This window comes from Heloderma suspectum, chromosome 5 (assembly GCF_057233095.1).
Source record: "Heloderma suspectum isolate Gila_16-S chromosome 5, 16-S_ref, whole genome shotgun sequence".
Taxonomy (NCBI): Eukaryota; Metazoa; Chordata; class Lepidosauria; order Squamata; family Helodermatidae; genus Heloderma; species Heloderma suspectum.
This window is the reverse complement of record NC_139462.1, coordinates 150173663-150189299: the sequence shown is the minus strand read 5'-3', so window position 1 is coordinate 150189299 and position 15637 is coordinate 150173663. Positions and strand designations below refer to the sequence as shown.

The 15637-nt window shown below is 42.6% G+C and overlaps 1 protein-coding gene across 2 annotated transcripts in view; it reads left to right on the top strand.

The window, feature by feature from the left end:
* HECW1 (HECT, C2 and WW domain containing E3 ubiquitin protein ligase 1) overlaps positions 1–15637 on the top strand; it is a 291424-nt gene that overhangs the window by 258361 nt on the left and 17426 nt on the right. For both annotated transcript variants that reach the window (XM_084857787.1, XM_084857788.1), the window contains 2 exons: positions 12026–12124; positions 13574–13703. In XM_084857787.1, the coding sequence (XP_084713913.1) occupies positions 12026–12124; positions 13574–13703 (229 nt within the window). The remainder of the gene's footprint in view (positions 1–12025; positions 12125–13573; positions 13704–15637) is intronic.

Sequence of the window (15637 nt, the reverse complement as noted above, 5' to 3'; positions counted from 1 at the left end):
TTGAACCACTCAGTTGTTCCATGTCTGGTTCTTACTGTTGCTTCTTGACCCTCATACAGGTTTCTCAGGACACAAGTAAGGTTGTCTGGTACTCCCATCTCTTTAAGAATTTGCCACAGTTTGTTGTGATGTGATCCACACAATCAAAGGCTTTAGCATAGTCAATGAAGCAGAAATAGACGTTTTTCTGGAATTCTCTTGGTTTCTCCATGATCCAGCGAATGTTGGCGATTTGATCTCTAGTTCCTCTGCCTCTTCGAAACCCCGCTTGTACTTCCGGTAGTTCTCGGTCCGCATACTGCTGAAGCCTAGCTTGTAGGATTTTGAGCATAACCTTGCTGGCATGCGAAAGGAGCGCAATTGTACGGTAGTTTGAACACTCTTTGGCATTGCCCTTCTTTGGAACTGGAATGTAAACTGACCTTTTCCAGTCTTGTGGCCACTGTTGAGTGTTCCAAATTTGTTGGCATATTGAGTGCAGCACTTTAACAGCATCATCTTTTAGGATTTTAAATAGCTCAGCTGGAATACTGTCATCTCCGCTAGCTTTGTTGTTAATAATGCTTCCTAAGGCCCACTTGACTTCACTCTCGAGGATGTCCAGCTCAAGTTCAGTGATCGCACTATTATGGCTATCAAGGACATTCAGATCTTTCCTGTATAGTTCTTCTGTGTATTCTTTCCACCTCTTCTTAATCTCATCTGCTTCTGTTAGGTCCCTGCTTTCTTTGTCCTTTTTCATGTCCATCTTTGCACAAAACCTTCCCTTGAGATCTCCAATTTTCTTGAAAAGATATCTAGTCTTTCCCATTCTATTCTTTTCCTCAATTTCTTTGCATTGTTCATTTAAGAAGGCCTTATTTTATTTATTTATTTATTTATTACATTTATATCCCGCCTTTTTTCCTCCTTAAGGAACCCAAGGCGGCTTACACAACGATCCTCCTCCTCCATTTTATCCTCACAACAACAACCCTCTGAGGTGGGTTGGGCTGAGAGTCTGTGACTGGCCCAAAGTCACCCAGTGGGCTTCCATGGCCGAGTGGGGACTAGAACCCGGATCTCCCGACTCCTAGTCCAACACTCTCACCACTACACCATACTGGCTGTCTTCTTGTCTCTCCTTGGTATTCTCTGGAACTCTGCATTCAGTTGGATATATCTTCCCCTTTCTCCCGTGCTTTTCGCTTCCTTTCTTTCGTCAGCTACTTGTAAAGCCTCATCAGACAGCCACTTTGCTTTCTTGCATTTCTTTTTCTTTGGGATGGATTTCGTTGCTGCCTCCTGAACAGTGTTACGGACCTCCGTTCATAGTTCCTCAGGCATTCTGTCTATCAGGTCTAATCCCTGAAATCTATTCCTCACCTCCACTGTATATTCATAAGGGATATGATTTAGGTCATACCTGAATGGTTTAGTGGTTTTCCTTCGTTCTTCAATTTAAGCCAAAATTTTGCGATAAGAAGCTCATGATCTGAGCCACAGTCAGCTCCAGGTCTTGTTTTGACTGACTGTATAGAGCTCCTCCATCTTTGGCTGCAAAGTACATAATCAATTTGATTTTGATATTGACCATCTGGTGATGTCCATGTGTAGAGTCGCCTCTTGTGCTGTTGGAAAAGAGTGTTTGCTATGATCAGCGTGTTCTCTTGGCAAAACTCTATTAGCCTTTGTCCTGCTTCATTTTGTACACCAAGGCCATGCTTGCCTGTTATCCCGGTGATTTCTTGACTTCCTACTTTAGCATTCCAATCCCCTATGATGAAAAGGACATTTTTTTGGTGTTAGTTGTAGAAGGTGTTGTAGGTCTTCATAGAACCGATCAACCTCAGCTTCTTTGGCATCAGCGGTTGGGGCATAGACTTGATTTACTGTGATGTTGAATGGTTTGCCTTGGATTCGTATTGAGATCATTCTATCATTTTTGAGATTGTACCCCAGTACTGCTTTTCCCACCCTTTTGTTAACTATGAGTTGTTGTTGTTCAGTCGTGTCCGACTCTTCGTGACCCCATGGACCATAGCACGCCAGGCCTTCCTGTCCTACGCTCCCTCCCGGAGCATGCTCAAGTTCATATTCATTGCATCCGTGATGCTATCTAGCCATCGCATCCTCTGCCGTCCCCTTCTCCTTTTGCCTTCAGTCTTTCCCAGCATCAGGGTCTTTTCCAGGGAGTTTTCTCTTCGCATTAGGTGGCCAAAATATTGGAGCTTCAGCTTCATTATCTGTCCTTCCAATGAGCACTCAGGATCGATTTCCTTTAGGATGGACTGATTTGACCTCCTTGCAGTCCAGGGGACTCGTAAGAGTCTTCTCCAGCACCACAGTTCGAAAGCATCAATTCTTCGGCGCTCAGCCTTCCTGATAGTCCAGCTCTCACAGCCATACATTACTACTGGGAAAACCATAGCTTTGATTAGACGGACCTCTGTCGGCAAGGTGATGTCTCTGCTTCTTACTATGCTGTCTAGGTTTGCCATAGCTTTCCTCCCAAGGAGCAAGCGTCTTTTAATTTCATGGCTACAGTCACCGTCTGCGGTGATCTTGGAGCCCAAGAAAGTAAAATCTGTCACTGCTTCCATTTCTTCCCCTTCAATATGCCAGGAAGTGATAGGGCCAGATGCCATGATCTTCGTTTTTTTAATGTTGAGTTTCAAACCAGCTTTTCCACTCTCCTCTTTCACCCTCAACAAGAGGCTCTTGAGATCCTCTTCGCTTTCTGCCATTAGGGTGGTATCGTCTGCATATCGGAGGTTGTTGATAATTCTCCCGGCAATCTTAATTCCGACCTGTGATTCATCCAACCCGGCATTTCTCATGATGTACTCTGCATATAAGTTAAATAAGCAGGGTGACAATATGCAGCCTTGTTGTACTCCTTTCCCAATTTTGAACCAATCGGTTGTTCCATCTCTGGTTCTTACTGTTGCTTCTTGACCCTCGTACAGGTTTCTCAGGAGACAGGTAAGGTGGTCTGGTACTCCCATCCCTTTAAGAATTTGCCAGAGTTTGTTGTGATCCACACAATCAAAGGCTTTAGCATAGTCAATGAAGCAGAAATAGACGTTTTTCTGGAATTCTCTTGCTTTCTCCATGATGCAGCGAATGTTTGCGATTTGATCTCTAGTTCCTCTGCCTCTTCGAAACCCAGCTTGTACTTCCGGTAGTTCTCGGTTCGCATACTGCTGAAGCCTAGCTTGTAGGATTTTGAGCATCACCTTGCTGGCATGTGAAATGAGCGCAATTGTGCGGTAGTTTGAACACTCTTTGGCATTGCCCTTCTTTGGAATTGGAATGTAAACTGACCTTTTCCAGTCTTGTGGCCACTGTTGAGTGTTCCAGATTTGTTGGCATATTGAATGCAGCACTTTCACAGCATCATCTTTTAGGATTTTAAATAGCTCGGCTGGAATACTGTCATCTCCGCTAGCTTTGTTGTTACTAATGCTTCCTAAGGCCCACTTGACTTCACTCTCTAGGATGTCCGGCTCAAGTTCAGTGACCGCACTATCATGGCTATCAGGGACATTCAGATCTTTCCTGTATAGTTCTTCTGTGTATTCTTGCCACCTCTTCTTAATCTCATCTGCTTCTGTTAGGTCCCTGCCTTCTTTGTCCTTTATCATGCCCGTCTTTGCACAAAATGTTCCCTTGAGATCTCCAATTTTCTTGAAGAGATCTCTAGTCTTTCCCATTCTGTTGTTTTCCTCGATTTCTTTGCATTGTTCATTTAAGAAGGCCTTCTTGTCTCTCCTTGCTATTCTCTGGAACTCTGCATTCAGTTGGATATATCTTCCCCTTTCTCCCGTGCTTTTCGCTTCCCTTCTTTCGTCAGCTACTTGTAAAGCCTCATCAGACAGCCACTTGGCTTTCTTGCATTTCTTTTTCTTTGGGATGGATTGAGTTGCTGCCACCTGAACAATGTTACGGACCTCCGTCCATAGTTCCTCAGGCACTCTGTCTATCAGGTCTAATCCCTGAAATCTATTCCTCACCTCCACTGTATATTCATCAGGGATATGATTTAGGTCATACTTGAACGGTTTAGTGATTTTCCCTACGTTCTTCAATTTAAGCCGAAATTTTGCAAGAAGCAGCTCATGATCTGAGCCACAGTCAGCTCCAGGTCTTGTTTTTACTGACTGTATGGAGGTTCTCCATCTTTGGCTGCAAAGGACATAATCAATCTGATTTCGATATTGACCATCTGGTGACGTCCATGTGTAGAGTCGCCTCTTGTGCTGTTGGAAAAGAGTGTTTGCTATGATCAGCATGTTCTCTTGGCAAAACTCTATTAGCTTTTGTCCTGCTTCATTTTGTACACCAAGGCCATGCCTGCCTGTTATCCCCGTGATTTCTTGACTTCCTACTTTAGCATTCCAATCCCCTATGATGAAGAGGACATCTTTTTTTGGTGTTAATTCTAGAAGGTGTTGTAGGTCTTCATAGAACCGATCAACCTCAGCTTCTTCGTCATCAGTGGTTGGGGCATAGACTTGAATTACTGTGATGTTGAATGGTTTGCCTTGGATTCGTACTGAGATCATTCTATCATTTTTAAGATTGTTCCCCAGTACTGCTTTTCCCACCCTTTTGTTGACTATGAGTGCTACTCCATTTCTTCTAAGGGATTCTTGCCCACAATAGTAGATATGATGGTCACCTGAATTAAATTTGCCCATGCTTGTCCATTTTAGTTCACTGATTCCCAAGATGTCGATGTTCAATCTTGCCATCTCATGTTTGACCACCTCCAGCTTACCTTGATTCATTGATCTGACATTCCAGGTTCCTAAACAATATTGTTCTTTACAGCATCGGACTTTCTTTTCACCACCAGACACATCCACAGCTGAGTGTCCTTTCAGCTTTGGTCCAGCCGCTTCACTCTTTCTGGTGCTACTTGGAAAATCCCTCTGCTCTTCCCCAGTAGTATTTTGGACACCTTCCAACCTGAGGGGCTCATCTTCCGGCGTCATGTCTTTTAGCCTTGTGATACGTTCCATGGAGTTTTCTTGGCAAGAATACTGGAGTGGGTTGCCATTTCCTTCTCCAGTGGACCACATTTTGTCAGAACTCTCTGCCATGACCTGTCCGTCTTGAGCGGCCCTGCATGGCATAGCTTATGGCTTCACTGAGTTACACAAGCCGCTTTGCCACAACAAGGCAGTGATCCATGAAGGGGAGCCTGGGAGTAAGCCCCCTTAAACCCAGTGGAACTTCTTCTGAGTTAACTTGCTTAGAATCAGTCTGTACAAAAGGAACCATCAGAAACGCCTGCATAAAACTGGCCAATGTAGTTTATTGACAATTCCTGCAAAGTGCTGAAAGAGCAGCATTATGAAAGAAAGGGAGCAGGTGTGCGCAGAGAGCTTTTTGACTGGATTAAACATGTCAACAAGCAGTCAAACCAGAGTAGCAGTTGTGTTCATTAATTGTTCATTCCCTTCCTTGCTCATTTTTCCTCTTGCTTCTGGTAGTTCAGGTGCTTGGTTAGTTTTTTACTGACTTTGCTCTTGGGTCTTTAAGGACAGCCTTGCCACACTCAGAAATGTAGCAAGCAAAGCTTTTCCTGGCCTGGTGATAAAGTGATAGCAGAAACATCACCTGTCAAGTTTCTTCATATCAGGCTGGCTGTTGTTAAAGGCACCATAGCAGAGCCAGGAAAAAAAGGTTGGTTGTTACCCTCAGAGTCACATGTGGGGAAAGATTCATGCATAGACTGGCCCCAAATCACCCAGTAAGCTTCATGGCCGAGTGGGGACTAGAACCAAGATCTCCTGAGTCCCAGTCCAACACTCTAACCAATACACCACACTAGCTCCCACCATATAACACCACACCTTCTCTAATTTTATCTGTTGGAAAACAAACACACACACACACTTTCCCCATTGAAGGAAATATCAATTGCGCATGGAGTTCCAGTCCTTGGGATCTTGGCCTATGTGGTTGAAGTTGCAACTGCTCATCTACTGCATCTTTCAAAAACGAATGAATAGTGATAAAAAGGGACAGAGGGGGGAATACTAATGAACAAAAAGGCCAGAATTGGTCCTCATAAGAACATACGACCTCTCCTGGATCAGACCAAGGGTACCTGTATCCAACAGTGGCCATCCAGTTGCCCCAGCAAATCTGTAAACAAGACATCAAGGCAAAAAAACCCTGCCCTGCTCCATCATTTGTCTGAAGCATCTGATATTCAGAGGTATGCTGCTGCATTCTCCCTGGTTAAGAACATAAGAGGGGCTATGCTGGATCAGACCAAAGACATTACTAATCTAGCATTCTGGGCAGAATCCAAGGAGATGCTTACGGCCCCACCAATTCCTTTCCGCCCCACCAATTCCTTTCCGCCCCACCAATTCCCTTCTGCAAGCAGTGTGTCCCGCTGATTCCATTGCGAAAGCAGGACCCACCACTTATGCAAGGGAGATTTAGGGCTTCATAGGGAAAGGCCCCAAACAAGTGGAAACTCTCATTTCTGGAAGGAGGCAGGTCAGCGAAGCTCCCTTATGTGAGCTCCACTGACCTGCCTCCTTCCAGAAACGAGAGTTTCCACTCATTTCAGGTTGCCCCAGAAGCGCTAAATCGCTGTTGCGGAAGCAGTGGAAGCTGCTTGCACAACGGAATTGGTGGGGTGTAGGAGAATTGGTGGGGGCATAAGCACCTCATTGGATTCTGCCCTCTGTTCACACAGTAGCCAACCAGCTGCCTGTGGGAGGCCCACAAGTGGGACATGAGTGCAATAGCACCCTCCTGCTCATGTTCTCCAGCAAGTGGTATTGAGAGGCATACTGTATATAGGTGGCATATAGCCATCAGGACTAGTGCCATTGATAGCCTTATCCTCCATGAGAGGTTTTTCTCTCTTTTTCACAGAATCCCCCCATCCCCCATTCCACTTACAGTTACTTAGGAAGATAAACAAGAATCCGGTTTAACAGAGGTATTTGCCCTCCAGGTAGGGTTTAATGTAATGCTGTTTGTTCTTGTATATAAGTTTTATTTTACCTGAAAACCACAGCTTACCAAACTATATCATATTTAAATTCCTTGAGAGAAATATCTCCCCTAGGTTTTGTGATCATTTCATTTCATTAGACTTTTTTTTAAAGCATTCCATTCAAGAGCCAAAAAAGACACACGCGCACACACACACACACACACATACACACACACAGAGGCTAGTACAAGGACAAAGGCCCCTGTTCTGTGCTGATGGAGTACTCGATAATAGAGTTGCTACAATACTTTTGGAAATAATCCTGTATCTTTAAAAGGTGCATGTCAGGAAAAAAATCAACAGGTGAAGCTCTTCCTGGCATGGAGTAGGGTGGCCATGTGTCCTCTTTTATAGAGGAGAGTCCTCTGTTTGAAGGGCTGCCAGAGGACCATGCTCTATTTGAAGGTGTCCTCTGTTTGAACGGCTGGACAGTCCAAGTCCAGTTTAAAAGTAAAGAACCATCAGAACTGTTGCCCATCAGTAGCTGGCATCTGGACAGCAAGCTGAACAGGCAGGTACACAGGTTACCTGGTCACAGCCTTTCACACCATGGTGAAATGTACTGATTTTCTCTTTAAATTATGATAATGATCACTAAATTTGAATCTATACATATTAATTAGCATATGCACATTTTATGCAGATCACCTTCCTCCTCTGTCCTCTTTTTTAGAGATGCATTTCCTCTTTTTTTGGCAATTCATAATTGGCCACCCTAAGTAGAGTGCTTTGCCTGTTAATTAATTAATTGAAATATTTATATATTGCCTTTGAGAGCTATACTGCTCTCTCAAGACAGGTTACACACAGTAAAATCGTCACAAAATCAAATAGAAAGCCAATGTAAATAATTACAACTTTCATAAATTACTGCCTGTCATGCATGTGCTAAAACAGGGGTACGGAATCTTGTTTGGCCAATAGCCACATTCCTTGTTGGCTAACTTTCCAGGGGTCCACATGCCAGAGATGGGAAGGCCCCCTCCAAAAGTGGGTGGAGCTCTCTCTCTCTCTCTCTCTCTCTCTCACACACACACACACACACTTTAAAAAGCCTAAGTGCTATGTATGAGATTTTCTTGTGGGATCACAACTGGGTTAACGCTTTCCTTTCAGCTGTGACCACCCCCACCCCAAAGTTATCTGCAAGGGCCTAGAAGTCCCTGCAGTGTGGTTGCCCCAAGACTACTACAAATATTTTAAATACAGATATTTAAAATGTTTTAATTGTTTTAACATGGTGTTTTATTCTTTTATCTTTGTTGTTCACCGCTCTGAAATCTTTTGATGTGGAGAAGTTTATTTATTATATATATTTATTAAATATAAATATTTAAATAAATAAATAAAATATACAGATAAACATATACACTATAGATATAGATATATATCTCAACATGATATGCACTACAGATATACATATATATGTCTGTAGTGACTTGATCATATGCTTGGGGCCATTCCTGTCAAAAAAGATGGTAGCAACTCTATCCCTCACCCCATCCTTGAAAACAACAACACTAATATGGGAAGTATCCACATCATCAGTCTGTTTGCCATCCTTCACATACTACTGGCAGTGGTGTGGAAGTAGCTATATCAAAGCAGTTCCCATGCACCTACAGGTAGTATATGTCTTGAACCCCAGAGTCTCTGGGCTTCTCCACACAGAGGCATTTTGTCCCGTGATTTTACTGGGGCTTCAGCTTCTGGATTCTTTCTGATATTAAAATCGCCCTTTACATGCGCTTCCTTCCCCACTCTCCTCCCCCACCCCTTTATTTCCGAGTTCTATATGTTTCATTTATACAGCCACTAGATGGCGCTGTAGTCTAGCACCTCTTACTGCAGGATTTCCTCTGTTCACGGAGAAATGGAAAATGGATCTTTTTGCTACATTATTTCTCTTTCAAATTAAGTCGCAAAAATGCTTGGAAAGTATGAGAGAGGTGCTGGAGGTTAACGACATCATGTAAAGGACCTGCAAACCTCCATGAGTGACCAATCTCAGTCACAGGGTAAAAGCCCCATGTGGAGAAGCCCTCTGTCAGTAAAAAGAGATAGTAATTCTACCCATAAACATTCTTGTTTTTGACAGATCTTTTTCCCACAGATTTCAAGTATAACCTGATATTTAGATGGAACAATCTAAACTCAGTAAGGCAATATTTCTTATCTGGCTTGCGTCATCTCATTACAGAAAACAGCCCATCAAATATAGACCGAATCTTTAAAAGCATATAATTTAATTGCATTATATCCAGCTGTAGATGAATCCATTGTCTGTTACGCATCCTTTATTAACTAATTTCTGTCTTATTTTCTCAACTATCCTTGTAAATGTGCCTAGGTAAAAAGCAAAATCTAATTAAATTAATGGAAAATATTAAACTACCTTAAGCAGAGATGTATTTGCTATAAGCGGCAGAAGATATAGAATTATTATCATCATCATCATTTTGAGTGTAGAAATATGATCAAAAGTTTAATAGGCAAGGGATTCTGATATGCAAGAGCCTCTTCCACAGAAGGATGATTAATGAAGAAGGAAAATTAATCTGGAGCTGTCAAATAGAGAAGATTAGAAGGTTATCCACTTGACAGTTTTCAAGATAATCATAAGCCAATTGACTGGGAAGTTCTTTTATATAAGCTCCATAAAACTAAATGGGTGCAAGAATCTCCTCTTGTATCACAGGCGTTTAGCTATATATTTCTGCCATTTATCCATAGAATGGGGGGGGGGGGATCTCATGTTTCATGAAGATCTTGCTACAATATCTGTGTTAAGAGTTGAGAGGGATATTTTACCCACCCTGACTTACATACTTGCTTTCAGCATCTCGCTTTCATTGCTGAGATTTTTAATCCTGCTCACTCTCCTACTGATCCGGTGTAATGCTTTTCTCTGCAACACATTGCACGGCAACACAAATGAAGTGAAGTGGTTTTTCCAAAATACCGAACAATTGTCTTTTGTCTCTAGTATGGAACCACCTGTAAGAGTCACATAACCCCTTCGTGTGTTAATGGTCATCAGAAGAAAATAAGCACTTTCTCTGGAATTGAGAGAATTTACAGTTAACTCCGGTAGAATTACAGCAGGAGTTCAGAACCTCTTCAGCTCTATGGCAAAATTCCATTTTGGGGAAGCTCTCAGGGGCCGCATTTCAGTGGTGGGCAGGGCCAAAGGGGAAAGGGGCAAGGCCAAAAATACCAGCATATTTTAACTTAAAGCTCTTACGACCAGCAACTAAGCCTTAGGAGAGGCATTTCAACATTTTAGATGGGGTAGAAACTGCACACCAGCTGAGAAACCACGAAAAGATTGATGTTTGGAGGAAAGATGGTGGGCCAGGGGAAGGGGGTGGCTTTCTAGGGAACACTGGAGGGCTAGCATACCCCAGAGGGCTGGATTTGTCCCTTAGGCCTAAGGTTCTGCACCCCTGAATTACAGGAACACAAATAATGCTGTTCTGTGTTGAAGTGGATGAAGTTATCCTTGTGAGGGGATCACAGTCAACCAATAAAGTTAACCAATAGGGAGGAATGATATTTTAATTAGAATTCATCAGGTCATGTCAAAAGGATTAGCTATGTTTCTTAAAGAATAACCAACCTGGCCTTAGCAGTAATTCCATATTTCGGATCTTTGAGGTGATTCATACCTGTATGTTCATCACCTGAGACTGCAATATCAAATGATTTATGCATGTATTTAAAATATTTTTTATGCCACCTTTCAAGGCAAAGTCTCCTTAAGGCATTTGCAAGGTAAATTTTTAGAGCAATAAACTATAAAATACAATTTCTTTTCCCAGGCATTTCGTAGCACATGATGAGTTTTAATCGGTTCTGGATGTGTCCTTAGTTATGACTGACAGTTCAGAGTTGTTTTTAGTTATATGTTTTAGTTATATGGAGAGCCAGTGTGGTGTAGCGGCTAGAGTGTTGGACTGGGAGTCAGGAGATCCGGGTTCTAGTCTCCGCTCGGCCATGGAAGCTCACTGGGTGATTCACTGGGCCAGTCACCGACTCTCAGCCCAACCCACCTCACAGGGTTGTTGTTGTGAGGATAAAATGGAGGAGGAGTATGTACACAGCCTTCGGTTCCTTAAGGAGGAAAAAAGGCGGGATAGAAATGTAATAAATAAATAATAAATGTTGCTTGAGTATATTGTCTTTGTGCTTTATGTAAATGGCTTTTAAACGTTTTATATTGTATTTAATGTTTTAACTTCTGTAAACTGCCCAGAGAGCTTTGGCTATGGGGCGGTATAGAAATGTAATTAATAATAATAATCTAAAACAGCAGCATTAAACATTTAGAAATAACAGCAACAGTAAAAACTCCAGTTCTTAACATAAAAATGGGCATCCATTCATTGGAAAACAGTCTGGAACATCCAGGTTTGTAAAGTCCACTTAAAAACAGTGAGGGAGGAAGCCAAGTATGTATCCTGTGGTGGGGCACTCTACCTGACGACGTGCATGTATGAATGAGCTATCATGGATTTAATATACAGATATACAATTTTCATGTCACGGCACATCAACTTAAATGCACCACTTTTCCGTGGATTACGTTCTTACATCCAGTTGCCAGTCATCTTGCATTGAGTATTCTAGTGATATAATGTTTACATGCCTTAATATTTTTTAAACTGGCTCAAAGCAGTTTTGTATTTACAAGACAGGGATTAATTTAGGCTGATTTTGTGGTTTCTTTTCTTTTAAGTATCTTTTTGACACAGGTTAGTCAAATTGTGGAGCTGAAGGAAATAGCTTTAGAAAATGAGGACAGATCACATGAAATGAATCTTATGATAAATTCACCATAACAACTTGTGTATGTCGGGGGAAATCCCTTGGTCCTTCCCTGCTAGAGTTTTAAAGAGTGGGACAGCAGCCCTCAAAAAGGAAAGAAGAAACCCTCTTGAGAAATGTAGGAGTGTGTGCTCCACGTTCTTATCTCCTGAATTGCTCGTGATTTATTGCATGGTCTTTCTGTGGCAGGTTCCGATTCAGTGGGCGTATCCTTGGCCTTGCTCTTATTCATCAGTATCTTCTGGACGCTTTCTTCACGAGACCATTCTACAAAGCATTGTTAAGGCTGTGAGTATTTGCACATTACAATGTGGGATTGATCAAAGATTACATTTTCCCCTTTTGTGGGGGGTGGGCGGATGATGACAGAGATGATGATTTAAAGTTCTTAGACACCTTTCTCAGAAAAAAGACTCAAAGTGTCTTACAATGAAAACATGCCATTTAAAAAAAAAAAACAGCTAAAAACAGTTAATAAAATACCACATCCCGATAAAACAACTAAATTAAGAAGCCCATCATATGCAGTCAAATGCCGGGGAATAGAGGAAAGTCCTAACCTGGCGCTGAGAATATGAGCATGTTGGCATCAGGTGAACTTCACTGTGGAGAGCATGCCACAACTGGATTGTTTTTAAAGGATTTTTTAAAGGAAACTTTTATGTAAGCTGCCTAAATACTTTGTGTACTAAGGCTACAGTGCTGTGCGCACATACCTGTGCATAAGCCCCGTTGAATACAGAGGGACGTATTCCCCAGAACATGCGTAGACTCAGAGCGCAGGATGCAGCATGTGGCATCCACTTCCAATACGTCATATGAAACATAGAACATGCAGTCCCGGTGAAGCGGGGGGTTCTTCAACTTTCAGAGTGCTTTTAGCTTTGTGCTAAGCCCCATGGCTCACAGGTGGCAGGGGGAGCATGCGAGAGGGAGATGTGCCGATGACTAAGGGCATAGAATATGAGGCCAGCACAGCCTGTGACAAAATTAAGGACATATGCAAAACCATGCTGGATCAGACCAAGGGTCTATCTAGTTCAGCATTCTGTCCACAGAATCGTCAGCCAGCTGAGTGCATGAGTGCAATGGCGCCCTCCCACTCATGTTCCTTAGCAACTGGTGTACATAGGCATACCATCTCTGATAATGGAGATAGTATGTTGCCATCATGAATAACAGCCACTGACAGCCTTATCCTCCATCATGAATCCCCTTTTAAAGTCATCTAAATTGATGGCCATCTCTACATCTTCTGGTAGTGACTTCTGTCATTTAGCTCTGCAGTGTGTGAAGAAGTACTTTTCTTAAACACTTCTTTTTATTGTAAAATTTCAACAGACGAAAAGGAAATAGAAAAGAAACAAATGTGGCTACATAGATTTGAATATATCAATTCCAATGCATACATATGTGTATGAGGTACTCCATCTGCCATAGACAGGACAACAGAAGAGCCCTGATGGATCTGACCAAAGGTCTATCTAGGCCAACATGCAGTTTTCAAGACTGCCCAGCCAGATGTCAGCAAGGCAACAGATTGTCCCCAGCATCTGATATACAGTTCCTGACCAAAGAGATTCCATTTAGCTACCATGGCTAGTATTCTCCAGCCAGCTGAGCAAATTTTTACAGATGCTGGACTTAGAATTGCAGCCACTTCATGTTATGTGCAATAAGCCGTCATTCTAGAAGCCAGAGGGTTGCGACATTACCTCTGTTCTGTTGTACAATCAGGCCTTGTGATCTTAGCGATTTGGAGTACCTGGATGAGGAGTTCCATCAAAGTTTACAGTGGATGAAGGACAACAACATCACCGATATCCTGGACCTCACTTTCACTGTAAACGAGGAAGTGTTTGGACAGGTAAGCAAGTATGTGTGTGTGATAAACTACCAGAGATATGGAAAAACAGGGGTGAAACAGGTATAGGAAGAACATGATTACCTGGACTAAATGAGGTGGCGGTGGGATATGAAAGGAATAGGAAGGTAAGAGATGACTGAGGTTGGAAAAGAAGAAAAGAAGCAAGGCAAATTGGTAACACATCAGTAGAATTTGAGGGTATTGGAAGAAAAAAAGGAAATTGGCTAAACTGAGCCAAACGCCTGCAGGGAAACCCACAAGGAGGCAAAAGAAGAAGCAGATGATGAGATTCAATAAGCTGCTTTTGCAGCACAGAGAACTATAAAGGGATGTAAAATAGTATTGGCATGTCTACACTACAGAGGTAAAGTGTTTTAAGGATCATTCCCTCTGCAAACCATAAGGGGGAAACAGAGAATTTGTACCCTGCCCTTTCTCCAATGAGTTTGGGATGGCATACACGAGGGTTTTGTTGTTTATTCGTTCAGTCGCTTCCGACTCTTTGTGACTTCATGGACCAGCCCATGCCAGAGCTTCCTGTCGGCTGTCACCATCCCAGCTCCCCCAAGGTCGAGTCCGTCACCTCCATAATATCATCCATCCATCTTGCCCTTGGTTGGCCCCTCTTCCTTTTGCTTTCCACTTTCCCTAGCATCAGCATCTTCTCCAGGGTATCCTGTCTTATCATTATGTGGCCAAAGTACTTCAGTTTTGCCTTTAATATCATTCCCTCAAGTGAGCGGTCTGGCTTTATTTCCTGGAGTATGGACTGGTTTGATCTTCTTGCAGTCCAAAGCACTCTCAGAATTTTCCTCCAACACCACAGTTCAAAAGCATCTATCTTCCTTCTCTCAGCCTTCCTCATGGTCCAGCTCTCACAGCCATACGTACTACGGGGAATACCATTGCTTTAACTATGCGGACCTTTGTTGTCAGTGTGATCTCTCTGCTGTTCACTATTTTATCAAGATTTGTCATTGCTCTCCTCCCAAGAAGTAAACATCTTCTGATTTCCTGGCTGCAGTCAGCATCTGCAGTAATCTTTGTGCCTAGAAAGACAAAGTCTGTCACTGCCTCCACGTTTCTTCCTTCTATTTGCTAGTTATCCATCAAGCTGGTTGCCATAATCTGGGGGGGGGGGGGGTTAGGTTTAACTGCAACCCAGCTTTTGCTCTTTCTTCTTTCACCTTCGTCATAAGGTTCCTCAGTTCCTCCTCACTTTCAGCCATCAAAGTGGTATCATCTGCATATCTGAGATTGTTAATGTTTCTTCCAGAGATTTTAACTCCAGCCTTGGCTTCATAAAGCCCAGTATGTCGCATGATGTGTTCTGCGTACAGGTTGAATAGGTAGGGTGAGAGTATACAACGTACTCCTTTCCCTATCTTAAACCAGTCTGTTGTTCCGTGGTCTGTTCTTACCGTTGCTACTTGGTCATTATACAGATTACTCAGGAGGCAGACAAGATGATTTGGTATCCCCATACCACCAAGAACTTGCCACATTTGTTAAGATCCACACAATCAAAGGCTTTAGGATAGTCAATTAAACAGAATTAGATGTTTTTCTAAACCCCCCTGGCTTTCTCCATTATCCAGCGGATATTGGCAATTTGGTCTCTAGTTCCTCTGCCTTTTCTAAACCCAGTTTGTACATCTGGCAATTCTCGTTCCATGAATTGCTGGAGTCTACCTTGCAAGATCTTGAGCATCACGTTACTGGCATGTGAAATATGTGCCACTGTTCGATAGTTTGAACATGCTTTAGTGTTTCCCTTTTTTGGTATGGGGATATAAGTTGATTTTTTTCCAATCTGATGGCCATTCTTGTGTTTTCCAAATTTGCTGGCATATGGCATGCATCACCTTGACAGCATCATCTTACAAGATTTCAAACAGTTCAGCTGGGATACCATCGTCTCCTGCTGCCTTGTT